The sequence below is a fragment of the Vipera ursinii genome (assembly GCF_947247035.1).
Source record: "Vipera ursinii genome assembly, chromosome: 8".
Classification (NCBI taxonomy): Eukaryota; Metazoa; Chordata; class Lepidosauria; order Squamata; family Viperidae; genus Vipera; species Vipera ursinii.
This window is the reverse complement of record NC_139519.1, coordinates 17,136,056-17,161,531: the sequence shown is the minus strand read 5'-3', so window position 1 is coordinate 17,161,531 and position 25,476 is coordinate 17,136,056. Positions and strand designations below refer to the sequence as shown.

The 25,476-nt window shown below is 44.1% G+C and overlaps 3 protein-coding genes across 4 annotated transcripts; 1 reads left to right on the top strand and 2 right to left on the bottom strand.

Moving 5' to 3' along the window:
- Positions 1-829: 829 nt before the first annotated feature.
- On the bottom strand, positions 830-14,775 carry DDX25 (DEAD-box helicase 25). The gene is made up of 11 exons (XM_083368907.1): positions 14,460-14,775; positions 13,348-13,410; positions 11,938-12,073; positions 10,966-11,058; positions 10,238-10,340; positions 8,318-8,432; positions 6,787-6,964; positions 5,407-5,644; positions 3,402-3,564; positions 2,326-2,514; positions 830-975 (listed from the first exon to the last, which is right to left on the bottom strand). Exons 3-11 carry the CDS (start codon positions 12,057-12,059, stop codon positions 914-916), a joined length of 1,263 nt encoding a protein of 420 aa, XP_083225033.1. The 5' UTR covers positions 12,060-12,073; positions 13,348-13,410; positions 14,460-14,775; the 3' UTR covers positions 830-913.
- Positions 14,776-18,069: 3,294 nt separating this feature from the next.
- On the top strand, positions 18,070-25,438 carry PUS3 (pseudouridine synthase 3). 2 transcript variants are annotated; one of them, XM_083368227.1, is made up of 5 exons: positions 18,070-18,184; positions 22,095-22,482; positions 23,706-24,259; positions 24,444-24,634; positions 24,983-25,438. In XM_083368227.1, exons 2-5 carry the CDS (start codon positions 22,105-22,107, stop codon positions 25,297-25,299), a joined length of 1,440 nt encoding a protein of 479 aa, XP_083224353.1. In that variant the 5' UTR covers positions 18,070-18,184; positions 22,095-22,104; the 3' UTR covers positions 25,300-25,438. The 2 variants fall into 2 exon arrangements, with proteins under 2 accessions (XP_083224353.1, XP_083224354.1); XM_083368228.1 differs by lacking the exon at positions 18,070-18,184 and adding an exon at positions 20,687-20,821.
- HYLS1 (HYLS1 centriolar and ciliogenesis associated) lies at positions 18,872-20,804 on the bottom strand (the record flags this gene model as incomplete). Its single annotated transcript, XM_083368230.1, has 1 exon — positions 18,872-20,804. The coding sequence occupies one exon, from the start codon at positions 20,802-20,804 to the stop codon at positions 19,890-19,892; it is 915 nt and encodes a 304-aa protein (XP_083224356.1). The 3' UTR covers positions 18,872-19,889.
- Positions 25,439-25,476: the final 38 nt, after the last annotated feature.

Sequence of the window (25,476 nt, the reverse complement as noted above, 5' to 3'; positions counted from 1 at the left end):
AGGCCATTTCGGTAAAAACAGCCCTCTCTCAACAGAAGGGGAGGGATAGGACATCATCTATCTCCAGTCTACAACACAGTCATTTCGACAGTTCCAAGAAGGCTTCACACCCATTTGCACCACTCAGGTGATCCTGGGGACACAGACAACCCTCAACAATCCTCTAAAACAGACATGTCAAACACAAGCCTGGGAGCCGGATCCGGCCCGCGAAGTGGTTTCATGCGGCCCACGAAGCCATCCTGGAAACAGTGAGGGAACGGCCCCCACTGCCTTGGCCCTGGCCCAGAGACCCTCCTTCTGCCAGAGACCCTCAGATCTCTCCCACTCCTGCCCAGGCCCCCATAGGCACCCTTGATGTGAACGATGTAGAGCTGGCCACGCCCACCCAGTAGGCCATACGCACTCTAGCCACGCCCACCCAGTAGGCCACGCCCAACCTGGCCACACCCACCCGGCCCCCTGAGGGCAACCGCAATGCTGATGCGGCCCTCAGTGAAATTGAGTTTGACACCTCTGCTCTAAAAGGATGCACCCGACCAGTTGTCTGCCCAGAGTATAAATCCTTCCACTCCCCCACCATCCAGTCAGAGCTGAAGAAGCTTCTTGGATGAGAAGCGAAACGTCTTCAAAAGGGAAAAAAAAGCAAGTCCAGTTGCCTCCTGAAAAAAAGCACCTTTGGGACAAGCAGGAGCTGGATGACTGAGAATCTCCAGCGACATTTAAGATCAATGGTTTGTTAAGCTCCGGGCTCTTCCTGCTAAATCGTGTCAGCCATTCTATGCACCACCAATAGCAGTTTGCAGAAGCAAAAAAATAAAAATAAAAATACAGGAACAAAATAATTCTCTTTTAATTTGACAAAGCGAAATATATCTAGGCAAAAGGTGTTCTTGTACAAGATCGTAAGGCTTCAGTCTTCTATTTTTTCTAGTGCTTCCATGTCCTCTGGATCCAGGCGTTGGATCAAGGTCTCTGAAAAGAAGAAATAAATTTGCAGCCGACTTTTTTTGGGAAAGGCAGCTAAGCCGCTGAATTGCAGTAGACACAGGCAGTCCTCGGCTTAACATTTCATTTAGTGACATTCTAAGTTACAACAGCACGGGGAAAAAGGGACCGATGACCATTTTTCACACTTACAACCACTCCAGCATCCCCCCATGGTCACATGATTTACATTCGGATGCTTGACAACTGATTCACATTTATGACGGTCGCCGTGTCCTGGGGGGGACAGGGCACGTGATCCCCTTTTTGCGACCTTCTGACAAGCAAAGCCAATGGGGGAAGCCAGATTCACTTAACAACCGTGTTAGCAATTGAACAACTTCAGTGATTCACTTAAGAAATGCGGCAAGAAAAGTTGTAAAATGGGGCAAAATTCACTCAGCAAATTTATCATTCGGCAACAGAACTGTTGGGCTCAATTGTGGTCGTATCTTGAGGACTGTACATCTTCTGAAGTTTGTGACCCAGCACTTCGTACGCTACCCTTTCTGCCTGGCAGTTTCCACATTCTATTTTGACACCCTTCTGATTAAAAGAAACTGCAAAAGAAAAACGCCTGTGGCTAAGGTGAACTACTTTCAAGAATGCCTCTATCCACCCCCAGCAAGAACCCTGTAGGCTGAAGGTGGAGGTTTGTTCTCCGAGCTTGTGGGTTGGTTTCCGAACATTTCGTTACCAGGCTAAGTAATCTCTTCAGCTGAATTTTTAGAGAATGTCAGTGTTGGTGTTCTTCTGTTTGTAAGGGCTTTGTGTGGTCAGTAAGTCTTGTGATGAGAGGGTCACGTCAGGTGAGGGTCCTGTGATGGATCTAGTGATGGGTTTTGTGGGTCAGGTATGAGTCTTGCTATGGATGTTATGAGGGGTCAGGTGTGGGTCACATCAGGTGAGGGTTGTGATGGTCTAGTAATGGGTCAGGTGTGGGTCGTGTCAGGGTCTTGGGATGGATCTTGTGATGGGAGGGTCACACCTGGTGAAGGCCTTGTGAGGGTCCAGTAGTAGGTGAGGTATGGGTCCTCTGTAGGCATTCTCAGAAACTCAAGACTGTGCACGGCTGTAGACAGCGATGTGTTTGGAAGAGGTCCACCTGCTCAGAAAAATGGCCACTCGGTTTAAAGTGAATGAGATTAAATATTATCGTCAGATTAAAGGGAGGCAATTCTATCTCTTGGTGCCTCTGACCCACCAGGCACTGCAGCCTTCAGAGTTTCCCCACTTGACGGCTCGGGTGCAAACTAAAAGCTGACGAACCTTCTAGGTTTATACGTCGGATTCCCCACATTTGTGCTTTCATTGGCCCAGGGGACCTATCACACTCACTGAAGTGATCCTGGATTCTGAACAGAAGAGGTAAGTTCTGCTTCTCCACCATGTTGAACGCCAGACCCTTCTTTCCAAATCGGCCTGTTCGACCGATGCGGTGGAGGTAGGTCTCAAAGTCAGGCGCATGGAACACTGTGGTAGGCATGGTAAAGTTCACCACGATGGTGACCTGCATCACATCAATGCCTGGGGAGAAATATAAACAGAGAGGATCTCCACAGCTGACCTGCCTGGTGAACAGCAGCAAAACCGAGGGTGTCATGGCCCCATCGGAACCCAGTTCGGAGGAGGTTGGAACCGCAACCATCCGACAGGGATGGCACCTCTCCCTTGGAATGCTTGGAGAGGCTGAGGATGATGCTGTCCCAGGCCTTTCAGGCATTGGGGGAGGTGGTTGACCGGACAGAGAGCTATCTGCCCTGACAGACACAGGGGAGGATTGGCTGCTGACAGGCAGCGGTGCTGAGAGGCAGCCGATCCCCTCTGACGAGGAACAGCTGCCTCCCCCACTCGATCCAAGGACACGGAGAACAGAGCTAAGAAAGCTCAAAGGAGGTCAGTGGGGCTACTCGAGACAAAGTTGCCCTGCCCCTCCTCAAAAGCAACATTTGATGTGGGTTGACTTAAGGAGAAGTTGGGGACGGGAGGAGAGATTTTGTCTCTATCAGGAACAATGGTTTGCTTTGGCTTACGCCCCGCTGGCTTCGGAAAAACTCAGCCTTGACTCGAGTGGTTTTGCCCCTGCCTTGCCGACTGCCTTCTGCCTCACGGACTGGCTTTGCCCCATGGACTTGCCTTTGGCCTTTGAACCTTGTCTCGGGATCTGGCCCCGTGAACTTGCACCTTCTCTTGGGACCTCCTCTCTGCCTTTGCAAACTGGTTTGGTGGTTTACTGGTTTTTGTTTGTGGGCGGCTGCCTTCAGGGAAGTGTGGGGTGGAGCCATACTGGCCGTTGTAGGGCCATCTGTTGTGGCATTTCACAAAGCAATAAAGGACTCTTATATCGGTGGCTGCCTCTGCCTAGACGACCCGGGACTGTAACACAGGGGGAGCTTCAGCTACTAGAACTGTACCTCTGGCGCAGATGTTGGTTGTGATGAGAACTTTGTATTTCCCATCGCGGAACTGCTGGATCACCTCTGCCCGCTTTTCAACTGTCAGTTCCCCGGACAGGAGGGACACTTGGTGCCCATCTTTTGTTAGGGCGTGGTACAGCCATTTAGCATTGTAGCGAGTCTGTCAAAAGTATACAAGAAAAGAGCATGCCACAGAGGGAGGCCCTGGAATAGACAGGCGGCCGGTTGCGTTTTTGATGTCCCGTCACGTATTCCTTTATAAGCCGCCCGATAGAGATAGGCTTCAGGATGAGAGGCAATAAAAAAAAGAAGGAAGCCAGGGAGCAACTTACCATGGCAATTCACACTTCATTCTTCATCTACTGGCCATTGTTAACAATAATGACATTTCTGCATCAATGTAAACCAAACTGAAAATGCTATTTCCTCTTTGGGTGCTTGGCAATGCATGCCTATGTCCCAGATTTAGTGGAAGAAAAGCTGCTACGAAGACAACGCTTGGATAACAGAAACCTGAGTCAGGAACAGAACTGTAATGTGTAAATGTAGTCCTCGACTTACCACAGGTCATTTAGTGACCGCTCAAAGTTACAACAGCCCTGAAAAAGCGAGACATGGGACTGTTCTTCACACTGCTCTCTACATGGGGCTTCCCTTGAAGACCACTCGGAGGCTCCAACTGGTACAGAATGCGGCCGCGAGAGTTGTCTTGGGAGTTTCCCGGTACTCCCATGTTACACCTTTGCTCCGCGAGCTACATTGGTTACCAGTTGTCTTCCGGGTGAGGTTCAAGGTTTTAGTGATGGTTTTCAAGTCCCTACATGGCATGGGTCCGGAATACCTCGGGGACCACCTGCTGCCGGCGTCAACTCCCCTCCGCCCTGTGCGTTCCCACAGAGAGGGACTCCTCAGGGTGCCTCCAGTCAGAGAATGCCGGCTGGTGGCCCCCAGGGGGAGGGCCTTCTCTGTGAGCGCCCCGGCTTTGTGGAATCAACTGCCGGTGGAGCTCCGGATGGCACCGGATCTCAGCTCCTTCCGGCGTGGGTTAAAGACCCACCTGTTTGAACAAGCTGGCCTGGCCTGATGGGGAGTTAATTTGGGTTTTAAATATTTGTATATTTTATTGTTTTATTTTGGGCATTAATTTAATTCTATTTTAACTTTTGTAGTTTTGTACTTTTATTATATGCCCTGTTCACCGCCCTGAGTCCCTTGGGAGAAGGGCGGTATAAAAATTTAATAAAACTAAACTAAACTAAACTTATGACTGCTGCAGCGCCCCCACGGTCACGTGATTTATATCTGGACGCTTGACACCTGACTCAGATTTACGACGGCTGCAGTGTCCCGGGGTCACGTGATTTCCCCCTTTTGCAACCTTCTGACAAGCAAAGTGAACGGGGAAGCCAGCTTCCCTTAACCACCATGTTACCAACTGAACAACGGCACTGGATCCACTTAACAACTGTGGCGAGAAAAGTCATAAAAATGGGGCAAAACTCAATTAACAAATTTCTCGGCAACGTACAATTTCGGGCTTCGCTGTGGTCGTTACGTCGGAGGACTGCCTGTATAAAAATCTCAGATAAAACCCTCCCAGATTCTACGAATTGGCCACCTAATGAGAAGGAAGGACTCACTGGAGAAGAGCCTCATGCTGGGAAAGGTTGAGGGCAAGAGAAGAACGGGACGACAGAGAAGGAGGTGGCTGGATGGAGTCACTGAAGCGGAACTTAAAGGGACTCCAGAAGATGGTAGACGATAAGAAAGCCTGGTGGAACGTTGTCCGTGGGGTCGCGATGGGTCGGACACGACTTCGCAACTAACAACAACAGATCCTATGAAGGGAGGGAAGGGGATGGAAAAAACACCTTTCAGACCTGCGAGATTTTATTACCGTAACTTTGTCATTACAAGCCATCCCGGGCTTGCTTGACTTTGGATTCCTAGTATGGTTTTTACCTTGAAGGGGGGAGGGGGGGGAAACAGGAGAGCACCTTACCTGGCAGAAAATGATGGCCTGGCCGATGGTGATGCTGCCGTAGAGGTTGCACAGGGCTCTGAATTTGTCTTCCTTATTCTCACACTCAAAGTAATACTGCCTGATATTGCTGAGGGTCAGCTCCTCCCGGCGGAGGGCGATGATGTTGGGGTCAGGGATGATGCGCTGGGCAAACCTGAGGACCGGCGGCTCAAAGGTTGCCGAGAAGAGAAGCAGCTGGCAATCTGAAGATAAAGATCTACGGAGATTTTTTTTATTTTTTTTTAAAGAAAGAAGAGTTCCAACACGTAAGGGATTAAAGGAGCCGGTAAGAAATACCCAAAGGGAACCCTTCTGCACCAGACCCTTTGCCAACATGGCCATAAAGGAATCTGTTTTAAAGAGCCTGCAGCTCAGGGGTTTTACATGCACGAGGATTCCAGATTTGATCTTCGGGGCTTCCAGCAACAGAAAATTGCTGCTCAAGCAAGACCGGCATTGGCCTTATTCAACTAACAGCACTAAATCAATAGCAGTTAGACTTAGTCTAGCCCAGGGGTGGGGGACCTTGGCTCTTTTGTGAATCGTGGACTTCAACTCCCAGAATTCCTGAGCCAGCCAGGGAGAGGTTTCCAAGCTGAGCCATGCTGGCTCAGGAATTCTGGGAGTTGAAGTCCACCAGTCATAAAAAAGCCAAGGTTGCCTACCCCTGGCCTAGGCCTAGGCCGCTTTATGACTCGTGGACTTCAACTCCCAGAATTCCTGAGCCAGCCATGCTGAGGGGTGAGAGGTTTCCAAGCTGAGCTACGCTGGCTCAGGAATTCTGGGAGTTGAAGTCCACCAGTCATAAAAGAGCCAAGGTTGCCTACCCCTGCCCTAGATTTTATGGTTATGGGATAAACAGAGCAATAGTCCATTGACTCCATGGGGCAGAAGAGACAAGAATTTAGAAAGCTCTCAAATCGGAGACAGGAAGATGGCGCATGGAGAAGAAATCCGATACAGGAATTTTAAGAGGGGCATCGTATAATTGAAGTGACCAGTGACCTGGGTGATTTTACAGCAGGTACCATGACAAACAGTGTGCATCAAAAGTTGTTGATCAACCCTGCTTCCCACGAAGCTTGTAGGCAGAAGTGCCAACACATCCATATTTTTATTTCATACCAGGTAAAGCAGCATTTGTTGAACCGGAGATCTATTTTTGCCCTGGCAGAGATGAGAAGACTTTCTAAGTAATATAAAGCCATAAAAGTTTTTTTTATTTATATGACCTGTATTTTTACAAACTGGATGATGTGTGGCATTGAGGCAACTTGGGAAAAGTTAAATATTCAGCATTTTTTAATAGTGGAGAAGAAACTCTTGTTCAGACACAGAAAGAAGAAAAACATATTTTACCTCTGGATACGAACACTCTGATCCAAGAAATTCTGTTTATCGATCATGACATCTGCTTCATCCAGCACATACACTTTGATTTTCTTCACATTAAAAAGCTTTAGCTTAAAACACCAATCTAGCAGGGTCCCTGGCGTTCCAATTATTATTTGTTCTCGTACTGAAGTCCCCCTTGGAACTAAGAAAAACATATTTAGGTAAAAAACATTATTTGTCTGCCATAAGGAAACTTAAGGCTACGTAGTAGTATTTTTGTAAAGCTGTTTTTCTTTGGTCTTGGTCAGAATGAGGGAAATATGAAATTGAATAGACTGGATAATTAGGAACTTCGAATCAACAGAATAACAGAGTTGGAAGGGCCCTTGGAGATCTTCTAGTCCAACCCTTTGCTCAAGCAGGAAACGCTATACCATTTCAAACAAATGATTGTCCAATCTGTTTCTAAAAACCTCCAGCGTTGGAGGCAACTCATTCCACTGATTAATTGTTCTAGCTGTCAGGAAATTTCTCCTTAGGGTCTCCAAGTCAATTTCATACCAAAGGAAGAAATTGAAGAGAATGTTGAGCACCCCATAGGATTGCTATGACGGCAAAACAAGTGTGAGTATAAACGTTATTCATCTTCTTGAATACAAAAAGAAAAAAGGAACAGGGCCGTGTAGAGATTTTGTTTCTTCTTTTTCAAAAAGGAAGGCGTGAAAGTTGCTCTCTTGGTGCCATCCAAATATTTTGGACTGTCATCCACACCTAACTAGATACAACTTGTCCGCTGCTGAGACTCACTGGATTGCTAATAAAGGTAAAGGTTCCCCCGCACATGTGTGCTAGTCGTTTCCGACTCTAGAGGCCGGTGCTCATCTCCTTTTAAAAGCCGAAGAGCCAGCGCTTGTCCGAGGATGTCTCCGTGATCATGTGGCCGGCATGACTAGACGCCAAAGGCGCACGGAACGCTGTTACCTTCCCACCGGAGGGGTCCCTATTTTTCTACTTGCATTTTTACGTGCTTTCGAACTGCTAGGTTGGCAGAAGCTGGGACGAGTAACAGGCGCTCACTCTGCTATGCGGCACTTGGGATTCGACCCGCCAAACTGCCGACCTTCTGATCGACAAGCTCAGCGTCCTAACCCACTGAGCCACCGCGTCCCTTGGATTGCTAATACTATATGGAATATATGAAGGGCACTGCATTACCTACTTTGGACCTCATAAAAAGAAGTACCAAGAGAATGCATTTCCACCATGGCACTCAGACTATGAAATAAGCAGCTGACAAGTTCTTCTCAATATATATGCATCTATTGGAGACTCATTCTGACATTTGCGGAGTATGGTTAGTTAAGCCAACATCACCAAATGCCACAGTGGGGTATAAATAGCTAAATACTGCCTGTAGAATTCTGGGTGTTGAAGTTGTCAAGGTTGAGAAAGACTGGATTAGGGCCAAGAACTTCGAGAGGCAGAAGATGTATTTGCAGAAGGTGACGGAGGAAAGGCAGGTTAAAAATCTATACAGTATGTAAGTAATCCTTACCTCTGTTGCCTCGAATAGCATAATTAACCTTTATGTTGACACAGTATCTCCCCATTTTCTCAATCACACGGCCAGTTTGAACAGCCAGCTCAAAGGTGGGGGAGAGGCAGAGGCACTTCAAGGCAAGAGAAGAAAAATGTAATGTATGAATTATCAATATAAACCTGTAGCCACATTTAAAATTTAGTCTTCAACAATACATGCCAATGGCATTGGCTGTTTTCACACTCATCAACTCCAACTTTCCGGGTGATCTTCATTTATGACCTGACTGTGGAGTAATGATGACTTACAAAGTAATCAACCTCTTTATGAAAATGCTATCTCCCAGCAATTGTTCCCATCTTCCTTCCAAAAGGAGCTTCATTCATAAACGCAGATTATTTTGGTGCAAGTCTCCTGCATTTTAAGAAAGTGTCAACCGTCTGGCTAGCAAATTCAACACTGAGGAATCTTTACGGCTTTGAGGTGCCATAAAAGATAAAACTTTACTGAATACACATCTCAGTACTGAAGAAGCAAAAACCAACTCTAGTTTTCCCGCGCAAAAATTCGATGAGTTAACAATAGCTGTTCATAAGCCTCAACCACCAAGTGTTGAGGTTGCCCAATCACATCTCTTCGGTTTGTTATGGGAACGGTCCACTTCTCCTGTCAGACACCTGCTTTTGTGACCTTAGGTCCCACAGTCCGTGGACGGCTTCTTGAAACTGCCATTCCTTTCCCAGGCTCTCCCTCCCTCCGTTTCTATGGCAAGTTGAGTAGCGACAGAGGTTAGCAGGCATCTGAGCAATTCAACCTTGATGGAAAGGTGGTTGTGGATGCATGAAATAGCAGGCTGGAATGAGTCGTATGACTACACACCTGGATCCCCCTCCATTATAGGTAGTCCTCAACTTATAACAGCTTGCTTAGTGACCGTTCAAACTTACAATGGCACTGGGAAAAAGTGACCTATAATGATTTTTCACACTGATGACCGTGGCAGCATCCCCATGGTCACCAGATCAATTATTCAGACGCTTGGCAACTGACTCATATTTATGACGGTGGCAGCATCCCGAGGTCACGTGATCACCTCCTTTGACCTTCTGAACAAGCAAAGTCAATGGGGAAAGCCGGATTCACTTAACAACCATGTTACTAGTTTAACAACTGCAGCGATTCACTGAAGAACTGTGGCTCAAAAGGTCATAAAAATGGGGCAAAATTCACTTAACAAACGTTTCACTTAGCAACAAAAATTTTGGGGCTCCATCGTGGTCATAAGTCGAAGACTATCTGTATTTTTCTGACTAGTTACACTTTGGCTAAATATGTACTTGGAACTTCTAAATCAGTTCTGCTTTTTCTGTATGAACAACTCTGGAGCAAGTTATATAAAAAGGCAGATATCTGAATTAGTTTGTCACTCACACCCTATTGTTTTTTTAGCAGTCAAGTTTGCAAAATGCTTGATATTGTGTGTGTGTGTGTGTGTGCACGCACGTGTGCTGAATTGGTACAATAAAATAGTGTGTCTGGGTGAATTGTTTCATTGCCACCCACACAGCTATATTGCTTACACGCACTAACATTAATGAAATATAGCAGGATATATTCCCAAAATATATCTGTAAGCTGTCTCCTAGGTGTGTGAAAAGTGAAATGTACAATAATTCCCTATAGCTTATAGAGAAGAAATGGCTAGAACTAAGGCATCAGTCTGCATGAACCCTAAATTAGGCTATTAAACATGTGCCAAAAAAGCAAAGGCATCAAACCTCAGATTATTATAAAGCTTTTGCTATCATATTTTTCAGTCAAGGAAAGGCAAGGAAACAGTCTTACTCAAGTTGATACTAAAAGCTCTGCTGACGAAACAGTACAGGTGAACTGTCCTTGAAGAAAGTCAGGTATGAGCAAATTAGTGACTTTTACCTGTGGAAATTCCTTCTTTGGGTCTGCTCTGCTCAGCATAGCTAGAACAAATGCAGCTGTTTTGCCTGTCCCTGACTGACTTTGTGCTATGAGATTTTGGGGTCTGAAATACAAAATTACTTTATTAACATTTGTGCAAAGAGAGAGCAACTGACTAACAAGAGAAAGGGAAACAGTAAAACGATTTGAGGATATTTTTTTAACATAAAACAGACAAAAAATAAAGTGGAAATGGCATTTAAATAAGGAGAACTGAGGAGAAGAACGTTCCATAAAACCAAGCCTGAAAGACCAAAAAAAACCCCCAAAAAGAATATACAAAAATATATAATTCCAAAGGATGAACAAAAAGATTTCTCCAACAGGATGGTCGTATGTAAAGCAAACATAAATCTGGTATCCTAAGTCCGTCAATTGTTTTGGGAACAATACCCCATTATCACCTCAGCCCTAAGATAAATTGCTTTTATCTTAGGTCACAAGAACCCCAAAGTCCCGTGGACCAGTTCAGCATTCTTTTTTCCACAATTACCATCTTTGAAACCCCAAATAAGAAATGCAGTAAGTTCAGCTTCAAAGGCAAAAAAATAAAAAAGGAAAAAGAAAAGAAAGTGAGATTCCCTTACATTCAAGTCAGCTAATAGAAGTCACTGCCTAATTGATATATAGGGTTTTCCTGGGCTACAAAGTCAAGCAAGGTCCTTCTCATTTCTTTTAAACCAACTTACGGATCAGCAAGCATAATTGGCAGTGCGGTTTCCTGTATCTTGGATGGCCTGTTAAAACCCATGCAGTAAATACCACGGAGCAGTTCTGGCTTTCTGTTAAAACACCAAAGGGTACAAATGTACTGGTGAACAATTAATAACCATTCATAAGAATGGCTATCAATTGCTATTGTTATTAGAAACAATAATTAACAAATGCATCAAGGTGAATGATTTGGAATTGTGTTTTTTTAAAATATTTGTTGTTTTGTCATAAAAAATAAAATACAAAATGGCAAAGCAAACAAACAAAATGAAACAAAACAAAAGCATACATTCAACCCTCACAACAGGGGTAAAAAAAATAGATCCTACAATTTAATATGCCTGGTTGTTGAATGAAAAGAAAAAACAGAAAATTCTCTCCCCATTTTACAAGTAAGGTAAAGGTAAAGGTTCCGCCGCACATGCGTGCTAGTCGTTTCTGACTCTAGGGGCCGGTGCTCATCTCCGTTTCATAGCCGAAGAGCCAGCGCTTGTCCGAGGACATCTCCGTGGTCATGTGGCCGGCATGACTAGACGCCAAAGGCACACGGAACGCTGTTACCTTCCCACCGTAGTGGTCCCTATTTTTCTACTTGCATTTTTTAATGTGCTTTCGAACTGCTAGGTTGGCAGAAGCTGGGACAAGTAACAGGCGCTCACTCTGTTACGCGGCACTCGGGATTCGACCCGCCAAACTGCCGACCATCTGATCGACAAGCTCAGCGTCCTAACCAACTGAGCCACCGCGTCCCTTTCGTTTTACAAGTATATATACATAAAAGAAGAAGAAAAAGCAGTCAACTGGTTAAGCTCAACAACACACTCATCTTCAGATCCCTCTGTTAACCATCTGTTATTATATATTACAGCCAGCTTTATAAGCGACTGGAAACCGTTTGTGGACTTTCGACGTGCTAAATAGAATGACTTGGACATTCGGTTACTCACAAATGCAGCTTTTCAAAGGTTGTTACAGAAAACAGTGGTGACTTGGGATCTCGTTGTAGAATCTCTACATGATGACTCGATTCCACAAGAGACTTCCGGATCAGCTTATTCAGGAGAGACATTTCTGCCAAACTCACTGGGTAAAGGGAGAAAAATAAACCAGTTAAGCCTTCCGTCTGGAAGAAACAGGTGTGGAAGTGGGCGCTGCTACTATACACTGATAGACCCCCTCAAGGGAAGACCTTTCTTTTCAAAACTGCCTGGACAGTGGTTTTTTCCCCCCACCAGGCTATAGGCAAGATTGTACCAAAGAAAAGTACTGGTGTCAACGCTGCTAACATCTAATGTTATTGCTTGACAAGAGATGAAGAAGTAGCCGTTTCATATGTTAAACTTGTGTATTGCTTTAAGACTAGTGTATTGCTTTAGTTTAAGGTTAGGAGGGGGAATGAGTAGGAATGCACTTTCAAGGCTATTTCTCCCTCTAAGAAGGGCTTCAGGGTCTTCTAGTGGAAGGGAAACTGATTCTTTAAATTAACTGGAGAATATGATTAATGACAAAATTAGAAAGATGGAGAATTGTGTTTTAATATATTGTGCAAGGGGTGGAGATTTCAGATTCCAACTTCCTTCAAGCAAGCATTTGCCGGTGTATTAGGCTAATAAAGGACTTTTAAGGTAAACAATGCCTCAGAGTCACTTGAAAAGCCCATACGTCAGAAACCTGATATCTGGTGTCTGATATTTCTTGCCCTGCTCCAGTTTATATTCCTTTCCCACACAGTGATGGCGAACGTTTTAGAGACTGTGTGCCCAAACTGCAACACAAAACCCACTTATGCATCGTTGGGTGTTGGGTGGGCATGGCCCACTGGGTGGGTGTGGCCCATTGAGTGGGCGTGGCCCATTGAGTGGGCGTGGCTGTGGTGGTAATGGCCGACTGGGTGGGATTAAAAAGTTCAATCAATCAATTCCAACTTTGCAAGATTCTTTTTTGTCCAGCGAGAAGTTGAAATTGATTGATTGAACTTTTTTTTTGCACCCGGTGGTGGCCTAAAAGCGAAAAGGTTTTATGAAACCCAGCTGACTGGGGCAACGGCGCATGTGCACACAGAGAGGGCTCTGCGTGCCACCTGTGGCACGCGTGCCATAGGTTCGTCACCATGGCACTAAGCCATATATGCAGGTGCCTTAAGTGCCACAGTAGAAAAGTCAGCCTGGTGAATAAAAACTGGCTTTGCCTGAATTGGGGAAGACTGGATTGAAACCATTTCAACTTATTTCCTAAAGCCAGAATTCTGGGAGTTGAAGTCCACAAGTCATAAAAGGGCCAGGTTTGAAGACCCCTGGTGTATTATTTCAACCATAGCTAGGGCTAAGTACAGCTAAGTACATCATCCACAATCCTACCTCTGTCATCATCCTTCTTGTCCTGTGTCTCCAAGCTCACGTTGTTCTTCCTGAACTGGCATCCTTAAAAGGGATTTTCCGAACATTTTTAGATTGGTCTGTGCTATTTTTAAAAAACTTAAATACCACTAAGAAACATTTGAAGTACAATTTAGGGGCTTATGGCTCTGCAGCATTTGAAATTATACAAACACATACACACCTATTAGAAACCATCTATAATACTTGGATGGACGACCAATAGTTCCCAGACTACAGGCTGAGACCCACAGATTTGGACCAGGCAGATCAATACAAAAAATATGAATACAGTATAAGTTTCTGTTAACACTGTAGATCAGTGGTTCTCAACATTTTCTTCACACAGCCCTGTTTTAAATACCTTTTAGGGCCACAGACCACCCAGACCTAATTCAAGATTTAAATCATAACATTTCTTCAAGCCTTGGTGGACCCCGTGATGTCACAGCCGTCCCGAGGGGTCTGCGGACCACAGGTTGAGAATGACTGCTGTAAGTAATAAGCAATGAGCTCCAGATATCAAGAGATAGGATATACACACGTCACAGATAAATACACAGGGGTCCCCAACCATCTGTGGACAGATACGAGCAGTGCTTTTTTTGTAAAAGAAAAAGGTGCCGGAACTCACACGTCATACAACCCGCCTTGCCTACCCTACAAGGTTCCATCCAAAAAAGGTGCCGGAACTCCGTTCTCAGCGTTCTATGACAAAAAAATCCCTGGATACGAGTACCGGTCCATGGCCTGTTAGGAACGAGGCTGTACAAGTGGCAGGTGCATGAGCGGGATCTAGTTGCACATGGAGCCATTCTCTCCCCCCCTCCATCCCTTCCCGGCTCCGTGGAAGACAATTTTTCTTCCAAAACAGGTCCTTGGTGCCAGAAAGATTGGGGACCACTAACAGCCCCTCATACCAATATTCCCAAGGAACTAATAATGTTCCTTGCAAATAGTGGTATGATGATTTATAAATTTATGTCTTATAGCTCAGCAATTCAAGTATCTCTTGTACGCATATTAGGGCTTAGGAAACATAGAAAACAGTACTGTTGTGGTCTTTAAACAATGTACCAAAGCTCACCTCTTACCTGTCCCTGAGAAAGTCTGAGGATTTGGGGAAGGTTTTCCAACAATACTTGGCCTCCAAAGCTATGAGCACAAAAGACAACAAACCATCTGAGACTCAGTAGTTCTACGCAGCCAGTCCAACACCCATGTGCCACAGTGTAATCTAACCAGGGTTAATAATTTAATTAAACCTGTATGCTATCCGATTCTCAACAAATCTGGGCAATAGATAATCAATAGATGGTAAGTGGGTGTAGATGGATGAATACATGGATGAGATAAAGAATTGGCAGGGTTAGGGGGGTTAAGGTATTGGGTGAATAATGGAAAGTTTTGTTCATCTAAGCCCAAGAAATCAAATGGAGGTAAAGATAAGAAAAACCACAAGTAAAATACAAGAAAAGTAGGAATGATATGAAGGGATTGGAAAAGTACCAAGCTGTGTATAATAGAGGGTATAGGCAGAGAAAAATATCTACTTATGCCAACAATGGAGGAACAGGTGTGGGCACTTGATGAGGGTTTGTTGTCACTGTGTGTTGGGGGGAGAGCGCAGGGGGGGGAGGCTCAGCTAATCTCAATGTACACGTTGTACTTTGACAATAAAGGTTTATTATTATTTATTATTATTATTATTATTATTATTATTATTATTATTATTATTATTATTATTGATGACCGGAAAGAAGCAGATAAAGGAGAGTTCAAGTATTGACAGACATGAAACTGAGCAAAGAGAAGTAGAGCTCAAAAGAAGGTTTGGGCAACTGGGGAAGAAATGTTGGATCACATTTACTTTGGAATAGGTGTCCTTTCAAAAAATATATTCACGAACAAAATAGTACACTCAACAGTTAAATATATCATAACAAAAAAGGCAGATAAACATTATTCCATAAATACATATCCACCACATAACTGCCTTGGAGAGGGAGAAGTAATATTGCACCAAAGTTAAGGAATTAAGGAATGAGATAAGAAAAAGAAAGAAATGCGGCCAAATCTAGTTTATACTGGACCAATGATGTAACGCTCTCAATACCTTCCTTCACCGCCTCTTGTTTTTAAACTTTTCTCCTCTTTTTTGTTCAGGATTTGATCATCAACTACAATTTTCTTGATGTTTATTTATTTGAGTTCAGAAAGCAGCTCTGAGTGGCTTACACTTTAAAAAGCAGAATAAAAGATTTTGTGTATGTCAGGGAGTGTGGAAATCACATACACGATACTCTATAGCACTTCCCACAAGAGCTCAATGCCTATTCTACCCCAAGGCCAGAAAACAGGTTCGAGTCCCACCATGCTCAAGGTTGACTCAGCCTTCCATCCTTCTGAGGTAGGTAAAATGAGGACCCAGATTGTTGGGGGCAATAAGCTGACTTTGTAATAATGCCGCTGGGGGGGGGGGGGCAAAAGCCCTAATAAGCAAGCATATACATAGAATGAAGGCTATTGCTAAGCACATTGATTTGTGCTTTAGATTGTAAGCCGCCCTGAGTCTTCGGAGAAGGGCGGGATATAAATGGGATTAAAAAAAACAAAACAGCCAGGTTTTTCATTATTATTTGCCTTAATCCCAAGATCTTTATAATATCAGGGTTGGGGCCATATGAATCTCTGCGGGGATATTGCTTTAGAAGACAAATATCACAACAGAGAAAAATACCATTTTTCTTGACTCATTCATTCATTGTCCACTGGACATGGGCAGCCGATAAATTCAAATAAAGTTAATAATCGTCTCTTCATATATGGGCTTTGCAATTTGATCCTCATCCTTTTTTTATGAACAAATCCAATGACTTTTAATATTCAAACATCATTTATCGACCATTGTTTTTGATGCTTTTTCTTACTGTAACACACTGCATTCCATTTAGGGTCTTTATTGGTAAGCACTGAACTGTCCAAGGATGTTGACATATTGGCCCTAATAGAGAGATTTTGAAGAGGAACAGTGACTTCCCCTCAGAAGCATCAGCCACAGAATTACAGGCAGTCCTTATTTAGCTACCACAGTTATGACCAGCAGCTCCATCATTAAGCAAAGCAGTTGCTAAGTGTGCTTATGATGACTTCAGTTTTGCTTTACAGACCCACAAAGGTCATAAACGGGAGGATTGGTCGAAAAGTTACTTTTTCATCACAGTCATAACAGTAAGCAGAGGCTCAACGAAACCGAAGCTAAAGAAGGACTACCTGTAATCCAGGGGTCTTCAAACTTGGCCCTTTTATGACTAGTGGACTTCAACTCCCAGAATTCTTCAGCCAGCCATGCTGGCTGAAGAATTCTGGGAGTTGAAGTCCACTAGTCATAAAAGGGCCAAGTTTGAAGACCCCTGGTGTAATCAATCTGGAGAACATAATGAAAATGTATGCTATATTTTAAATAATTGCTAAGTATAGAGCAAGGCAGAATTAAAGTCGAAGAGGCAATATAAAGAGAGGAAGAATCATCCTCACTGGGAATGCTTTGGTGAAAAACTATACATGGGTAAAATGACTGAGAAAGTCTTCCAAGTGGCCAATTTGAACCCCCTGCCAGCAACTGAAGCTGAGCAGCAGCAAACGTTTGTATGGAAAAACTGGGGGGAAAAAACTGCCACAGGGGCTGCCCCAAAGAAGAGGGAGTCAAGCTATTCTCCAAAGCTCCTGAAGGTAGGATAAGAAGCAACGGAGGGAAACGAGTCAAGGAGAGAAGCAACCTAGAACTAAGGAGAAACTTCCTGACAGAACAATTAATCAGTGGAACTCCTTGCCTCCAGAAGTGCTGAATGCTCCAACATTGGAAGTTTTTAAGAAGAGACTGGCCAGCCATTTGTCTGAAATGGTATAGGGTTTCCTGCCTGAGCAGGGGGTTGGACTAGATGACCTCCAAGGTCCCTTCCAACTTAATAATAGTAATAGTAATAATAGTAATAGTAATAATAATAATAATAATAATAATAATAATAATAATAATAATAATAATAAACAAATTTAGCCCAAATCCAGCCAGTTGCTTTTATCCTTTCACCCCACCAGCAGGGAGCATAACGTTAAAAGCACACACAGAAGCAGCAGCAGAGCCTCTGGGCATGTGCAAACATCCCTTTATTCCCCCCACCACCACCATTATTCAAGATGGGGGTTTGGGGCGCATTCGGAGGAGAGGGAGACCGGGGTGGGGGGAAACGAGAAGCCCCCTCAGGGAGCTCGTCCCCCGCCTGGCTCTTACGTTGTGCTCCACGTGCCCGGCGTCTCCCTCGGGCCGCCCCCCAAGCCCCATGGCTAAGCAGTGCGGCTTCGCCCACATCTCCCCCTCTCCCCGAGCGCCACCCAGACCGGCAACGACAGTCACACGCTGAGGGAACGAAGCGGGCCCGACAACTCGCTATTTATAGCCGCTGGAATGGGGCGGGACCACCGTTGCTATGGAAACCGAGCAGAGGGGCGGGGTCTCGGCGGCCTCCTCACGCGTGGCCCGCCCCGCCCCGAAGTTGCCGTTTTAGGCTGGGTGAGGGAAACGCTGATGACGTAACAACTCTTGACGTCCTGCGGCAGTTCTTCTGGAACCAGAAAGACTCCACTTCCCAGAAACCTCGGGACGGGGCGCGTCATTTCCTGTCTGGAAGCTGCCCGTGGAAGGGCGCTCGGTGCTCTTCGCCTCCAGCCCGCCTGGGTGGGAGCGGGCTCCGGCGCTGCGCCTGGCCGAGGATTCCCCGCACGCCTCTGCGGGGTTGACGGAGGGACCGCTTGGCTCCTGGTATCTTGGGGATGGCGCCGGAGGATCTCTTGGGGGAGGGGAAACTCATTTAAAGCAGCTGCTTCGACTTGGCCGCTTTTAAGAGACGGTGGGCTGGGCTGGCTGGCACCCGCGAGATCGACTTGAGCCAGGGATAGGCAACCTCGGCTCTTTTGATTCGTGGACTTCAACTCCCAGAATTCCTGAGCCAGCCATGCTGAGGGGAAAGGGAGAGGTTTTCATGCTTAGCCATGCTGGCTCAGGAATTCTGGGAGTTGAAGTCCACGAGTCATAAAAGAGCCGAGGTTGCCTACCCCTGGTCTAGGGCCTATACCAGGGGTAGGCAACCTTGGCTCTTTTATTTTTTTATTTTAATTCCATTTATATCCCGCCCTTCTCCGAAGACTCAGAGCGGCTTACAAGCTTAGCAGTAGCCTTCATTCTATGTATATGCCTGCTTATTAGGGCTTTCACACCCAAGTGGCATTTTTACAAAGTCAGCTTATTGCCCCCAACAATCTGGGTCCTCCTTATGACTCATGGACTTCAACTCCCAGAATTCCTGAGTCAGCATAGCATAGCTTAGCTGGCTCAGGAATTCTGGGAGTTGAAGTCCACGAGTCATAAAAGAGCCGAGGTTGCCTACCCCTGCCCTAGACTAAGCGCGGTTAACGGCCTGCACGCTGCCTTATAAAGGAACATGCTGCGTGTGCAGGGTTTTTCCCACAGTGCGCGCAGTGGAGCACGCACCACCGCAAAACGTGCGCCTTGTAGTAGGCAACGGTTTTGTTTACTCATAGTTATGCGAATTGACGAAGAATAGTCGTAGATCAGGGTTGAAATGAAGGGCCCCGGGTGTTCTTGAGCTTGGTCCTTTGCTTGCAAACGCTTCATTATCAAAGCTAGGCGACGTCCTCGCTACCACTGAGGTCTGCAAGGAAACCAGCGAGCTCGGAAAGCACCCTCTGAATTACCTGCACCCTCTCATCTGAAACTTGCAAGACATCCCGATTAGAAATGGTTTTGTACCGTCTCTTTCTTTTTAAACCCACATATCCGAATTATTTATTTCTTGGCTCTTTGTATTTTTTTCAGTAGGCAAACTACATTATTATTTTTTCAAAAAGATAAAAGCTTCCGCGTGTAGGAAGTGTATTGCTTAAATCAGCGAAGAAAATATTCTGACATCTCTCTGTGAAACAGCACTTTCATATACAAGGAAGTATACCTGTTAACCTGTCTCATTCCAAAGGTTTGCTTCTGTAGCTCTGAACAGCAAACTAATGCACGATGAAAAGCAAGGGAAATGAAGTTTGCCCTTGAAAAGAATAAAATAATCATATCACTTCATACATTTAATTTAATCTATACATCCAGAAGTTAAAACTTTTTAAAATTACAGGAGTTCAAAGAGGGAATGTGTGTGAAGTATCTTTGGGGGGAGGGGAGGGAACAAGGGTCCTTTTCCTTGACTGTACTTCAGTAGGTTTTGATTCATCTTCTGCCTGCCTTTTTATCAGGTAATATTTACATTCAAATAATATGATCGGAAACGATAGGTTTTAAAACAATCTTTTGCCAGAAAGTAGCCATTCAGATCCAAAATACACTTTTAAGATTAAATGAGTAGGGTTTGGAATTGGAAAGAAATAAAAATAGCTTAGCTGCACATCTTTGGGATCTACTAAGTCCTCCTGTGTGTGACGTTTTAAAAGATTCCAGGTTCTTAGGAGGAATAGACCTTTCTAGGCACCACGCCGTTGGCTAAGTCGCAGCGTATTCCCCAGCGCAGGGCAGATCTCTTCTTCTCTGTTGGCACCAGGTAATTGTTGGGGATATAAACAGACTGAGCCTTAGGAGGCAACTCTGACTTGTAGAGCATCTGTTCCCGAATGCTCCAGCGCACATCTTTCCTGGGATCTTCTCCCGGAAGCCGCAGGGATTCCCAGTCGTGCTTATGTTCCAGGTAGCGGGCAACCCGATCGGTCTTCGTTCTGTTCCGACTGTGCTGCTCCAGCTTCGGCAAGATGAAGGACTTGGGGTGGCCAGTTAGAATGAAGTCCTGCTCAAAGGATGAAGAGCTAAGGCTCTGGCTCCCTCTTCGGCAACACCGATGCTGGCTTTCCTCCGAAGGGCTCCAGGAATAGACTGACCCGGGGGGACTTTGGGGCTGGTCCCCCTCCACACACTCTTCCTCCTCTTCCTGAGCCTTCAGAAGGTACATTCTCTGATTCAAGTTCTCACATTCAGGACTGGATTGTTGGACGCTTGGATTATTTGATTCGGTCTCGCTAGCGATGGATTCGTCGGTCACTTGCACCTCTCCGTCAGGCGTTCGCCTCAGAACTTTCCTTTTCATCACAGGTTTCTGGGAAACTCTGGAATTCTCGGGGCCGTCTGACTGGAAGCTGGATTCTGCCTGACCTTGCCTGATCACCGTGGGAAGCATCGGTCTGGCCACTGAGGCCACCGAGGCTCTTGGGTAGGGGTCCAGCTGAGAGGCCACTCGAAGCTGCCTCGGGCTATCACCGTCACCCTGTTCTGCACACATGCGAATAAAGTCCACGGCGGCTTCTTTGAGCCGTTCTTCCCTGCTCATAGAGTTCCATCGGCATCGGTCAGGTCGTATCAGGGCTTGCATTGCTTCTCTCAGTCGGGGTAAGTTAGCAGTTCTGGAAAAGAAACGCCAAGCTGGGTTTGTACAGTCTGCTAAGTCTTACAACTCGTGCGTATTGCCCAACCCCACTTCTCTCAGCCCATCTTAATGATTTATAAATAAGCGGGGCTTTTGTGACAGTTGTGAAGGCTGCCCCTCCCCAGCTCCTTTGGACAGATAGGCTGAGACACACCTAGTGCACATCCCAACTTTTTCCAGGCAAAGGCATATTCACCCAATCCCTTCCTCTCCTAGAAATGATTTGGGGGAGTGTAGTAACTCTCGCAACAGCTTGATTAGTGCCTGTGATTATTCTAGGGGACAAGGATGGAGTTTTATTTCTGAAGGAATATATAAGCCTAAGAAGGAATGTACAGTAGTGCTTTGTTATTTATTTCTCAATGCTCTTTAAGTCCCTTTTCCCCCCTCTGCAAACTCAGTAATTATCGGCATTTGAATTTTCCTTTAAAATAACTTGTGACTTTGCAAAACCTAGAATCCTTTTCTAAATAATAGTAGTAAAATGGTGCACTTTCCAGTGAAACCAATTTGCTTCCTTTTTCTTTTAAACCACCTTCTCGCTTAACAACTTAGAGCAGCTTAAAAAAATCTTGTTTAACTTCATGCTGCCTGACTCCAATCAACTCTGGGCAGTTCACAATATAAAAATAAATAACAGATATACAGAAAAGACAACAATAACAAGATGGCAAGATTTTCCAAGTTAAACATGTCATATACCTGCCAGCCTAACTCAGTGACTAGGAGAAGGATCAGGCCTTTAAAGCTCTCTGGAACACCATTGGGATTGAAGCCCCTCGGATCTCATTCCAGAAGGCAAACACCACGATGTAGAAGGAATGCTTTGGGGGTCCCGATAAATGGCATTAGGCGGCGTGCTCTGAATGCCTTCAGGATGCCAGCAGGGGTTTATTTGTTCGTATATTAATACCCCTACCTGGGAAAGGTACCTTTTGTTCCTCTTTAGCCAACTTAGAAATGGAGGATGCTAGTAGAAAGGTGGTTTAAAACCGATTCTTCTGTAAGTGAACAAAAGCAGACACTCAGTTCTCGGTAATTAAAATCATAAAATCCCAACACGCTTTCTCTACAGAAACCAAACAACAGTTGGCAAGCAAGCAGCAAATTAATTTTCTCCAGCGGAATAGCTTCTAGCAGCATATACAGATTGCATTAAGTTTGGCTATTCCCAGAAAGATCTTTTTCCACTTCTGTTGCATTTTCACATTGCAGGATTCTTTTTTTTTTAAATAGCATTCCACCAATGGCCAAAGGCACAGAAGAAACAGAAAGGCTACTGAAGAGAATCCAGGAGCTGGAAGAGACGGTGCAAAGGCTAGAAGGCATCTTGGAAAACAGGAAAAGCACAGGCGAGGGGAATGACCTCCCGGCATCAGGAAAGGGGAAGAAACGTCCACAGCGGCCATTCAATTTCAGTGCGTATGCCCAGAGGCATGTGGCACTAAAGATTGCCTACCTAGGGTGGGGATATCAGGGCTTTGCCAGCCAGGAGAACACCCACAATACAATAGAAGAGAAACTCTTTGAAGCTCTGGGAAAAACTCGGTTGGTGGTCAACAGACAGACTTCTAATTATCATCGCTGTGGACGCACTGACAAGGGAGTCAGCGCTTTTGGACAAGTAAGACTAATATTTAATTTACACTAAAACGAGGATGGGGTGAACACAGACCGTGCGTTATTGCAACAAATAATGCTCCGCCCCCTCAACTTTTTAAAAGGCTACAACATTAATTGTGCAAAAATGCTTCAGTGAACTTGATTAACAATCTCTTCTGTAACTTAAGAGTCTGATAGGGCCTTTTCCAATTAGTAAATATAAAATAAGCTTTTGTGAAGTACAGCTCATTTGATCATATTCACCTGGTAAAAGCTTACAACTGTTAATAACATGTTTAAACAATAAAGGGTGCTTTCAAAATCCTGATTTTTTTGGCCACCACAGAGCTCTTCCTACAACCCATATAATTTAATGTGCTTTGTTAAAGATTTGGGCTATTGCCCATCTTATAAGCCAATATTTAGTCAACTGCACAATCAAGTTGGAACTCAGTAATATTGTTATACAGCATGAAAACTGAACAGTTAGAAAACTGAACATAAGAACAAAAACTACTGATCTATTATTAATGCATTACAGTGGTTTAAATTATAACATTTGTAAGTAGATAGTTAAGAGTGCATCTATTATGAAATTAGGAGATGAGCCTGAGAATTGATCTGCAACTGATGACAATCTATTTCTGCAAAGATTTAGCTATTTAGAAAAGATCTATTATTACAAATAACAAACATTTGTTTAATCAAAGTAATTAAGATCCAGAGTCCCCAGGAAAAACTACTCCAAAACATTTATGCAGTAAAATGCTTTCATAGACAATGGAAAACTTTTGTTATACATAAATGTCTGTTAAATGCAAAAGCACTTTATATAATTTGCCAAACGGTGTCATTTCCATTACAGTAATGTCATTTAGGCCAAAATGTATTCTGTGCCTAACACCATTATGCAAATGACCTACATTGTCATGGAACTGTAGTCCATTGCATGCAGAATCTTATAAAGCCCTACTGTCAAAATTATTTCTAGTGCAATCCCAATGATAGTGGTATTTCAGCATTAAGTTTCTGGTTGTAATTATATTTTATTGGCACAAGAGGCATTTCTGAATATATTATAAACAGGAAAATTATGAAAACAACAGGATATCAAAAAAAATTATAGCTCAGCCATTTAGCTGAAAGCTCTTCACCACTGGATAAACAGGAAAATTGTTCAATGATAATTCAACTGAAAAATGTGTATCTAACTCTAGAATCACAACTTTTTTGCAAATGTTTCAGGTGATCTCTTTGGATCTCCGGTCAAATCTTTCAGAGAATAAATCTGGGGTTGCAACAGAAGGTAAAAGTCATATTTCAGAGGAGATCCGCTACACCCATATTTTGAATCAGGTGCTCCCTCCTGACATAAGAGTATTAGCATGGGCCCCAGTAGATCCTAGCTTCAGTGCTAGATTCAGTTGCCTGAAGAGGACCTATCGCTATTTTTTCCCCTGTGCTGATCTGGATGTCGCTCTTATGAATACTGCAGCTCAAAGATTTGTAGGCAACCATGATTTTCGTAATCTCTGCAAAATGGATGTAGCCAACGGTGTGACCAACTTTCAGAGGACAATCCTGTCTGCAGAAGTGAAGCTTGCAGATCAAGAAAGGAAAGTGGAACAAGGAAACCCTTTCCAAATGTACGAGTTTCAAGTAACGGGACAAGCATTCCTCTATCACCAAGTCCGCTGCATGATGGCCATCCTCTTCCTGATCGGACAAAGGATGGAGAAGCCTGAGATTATTGATGAATTGTTCGATATAGAAGCCAATCCTAGGAAACCGCAATACAGGTAGGAATTCCTGTGAGCATGCACACTCTTACTGCACTGGCAATGGCTCTCTATATTTGAGCGTGCCTTGTTAAAATTATACTTTATAATTTGGATCTCTTGTCAAAAGCTATACATTTTCAAAGCAATGTGCACTCTGCTGGAATTACGTGATTTGTACTAATTTAAGTTGATTACCTTGCAGCATGGCAGTGGAATTTCCTCTAGTTTTATATGACTGCGAGTTTGAAAACATCCAATGGATCTATGATCATCAAGTCCAGGAATTTAACGTTACACGCTTTCAGCAGCTTTGGACGAACCACGCTATTAAAACTCAGATGCTGTACAGCATGTTATGGGGCCTGGATTTTGCAAAGATACCTACAGAGCCAGGTAGGAAGAATGATATTTTTAAACTGTATTGAAATGAACCTTCAATTTAACATGTGGTAGATAAAATCTGTTGGTATACTGTGTACTTTGGTCTATCTGTAAAATTCAGTTTTGTCATTTAATACCCATGTACAACTCTTTTCATATATAATGAGCATTTTCTTTTGAAAGAACCATTTCCTTTTATTTAACTAATACATCTGGCAATATGTTAAAACTGTATTAAGTGGAGTGGTTTTAACAAGTTCCAATATATTTAGAACTACTCCAAAGGTCAGAAGCAACTAGTGAATTAAATGCTATGATTTTTCTTTTTTTGTTCTGATGATGACTAATTGTTGGTTACAGCTTCAAGCAACAGCACAATACTTTGGAAAGAGGTAACACCACCAGTCCACAACCAGATTAGTGCTTTAATCGAGGGAGTGAAAGCCCGCAATTACAAACCGTTAATGGATCGGCCCAAATGTGAAGGTCTAGAATCTCGTATCAGTCATTTTGTGCGCAGAGGACGCATTGAACAACCAAATTTGAACAAAACAAAGCATCCTGAAAGGGAATTTGATGAGCAAATGGAAATTAAGAGCAACCAGGTGGATTCTATTGAATTCGACAAGGAAATTCCAGAACAAGCTGCAAAAAGGATATGTATTAGTACAGACTGAGGTTTATTGATGCTATCTTGCTATCTTTAAACAAATGAAATTACCTTAAACAGATATCTAAAATTATAATGGTAATTACATTACATAGACTTTCATACATTGCCTTTAACCTTCAAGAAATAAATATTTTGTTATATAACTAACACGCAGATGTCCAATTATTTAAAAAAAAACCTG

What these genes read in the sequence shown, in the direction of transcription:
- DDX25 (XM_083368907.1), bottom strand. Translation starts at nt 12,059, where the DNA reads ATGTCTCTCCTGAATAAGCTGATCCGGAAGTCTCTTGTGGAATCGAGT. An exon ending in CCAATTATGCTTGCTGATCC is followed by an intron (nt 10,341 to 10,965) that starts GTAAGTTGGTTT and finishes TTTGTATTTCAG; the next exon opens with ACCCCAAAATCTCATAGCAC. An exon ending in CAGAATCCAGGATCACTTCA is followed by an intron (nt 976 to 2,325) that starts GTGAGTGTGATA and finishes TCTTCTTTTCAG; the next exon opens with AGACCTTGATCCAACGCCTG.
- PUS3 (XM_083368227.1), top strand. Translation starts at nt 22,105, where the DNA reads ATGGCCAAAGGCACAGAAGAAACAGAAAGGCTACTGAAGAGAATCCAG. An exon ending in GAGTCAGCGCTTTTGGACAA is followed by an intron (nt 22,483 to 23,705) that starts GTAAGACTAATA and finishes CAAATGTTTCAG; the next exon opens with GTGATCTCTTTGGATCTCCG. An exon ending in AAAGATACCTACAGAGCCAG is followed by an intron (nt 24,635 to 24,982) that starts GTAGGAAGAATG and finishes TGTTGGTTACAG; the next exon opens with CTTCAAGCAACAGCACAATA.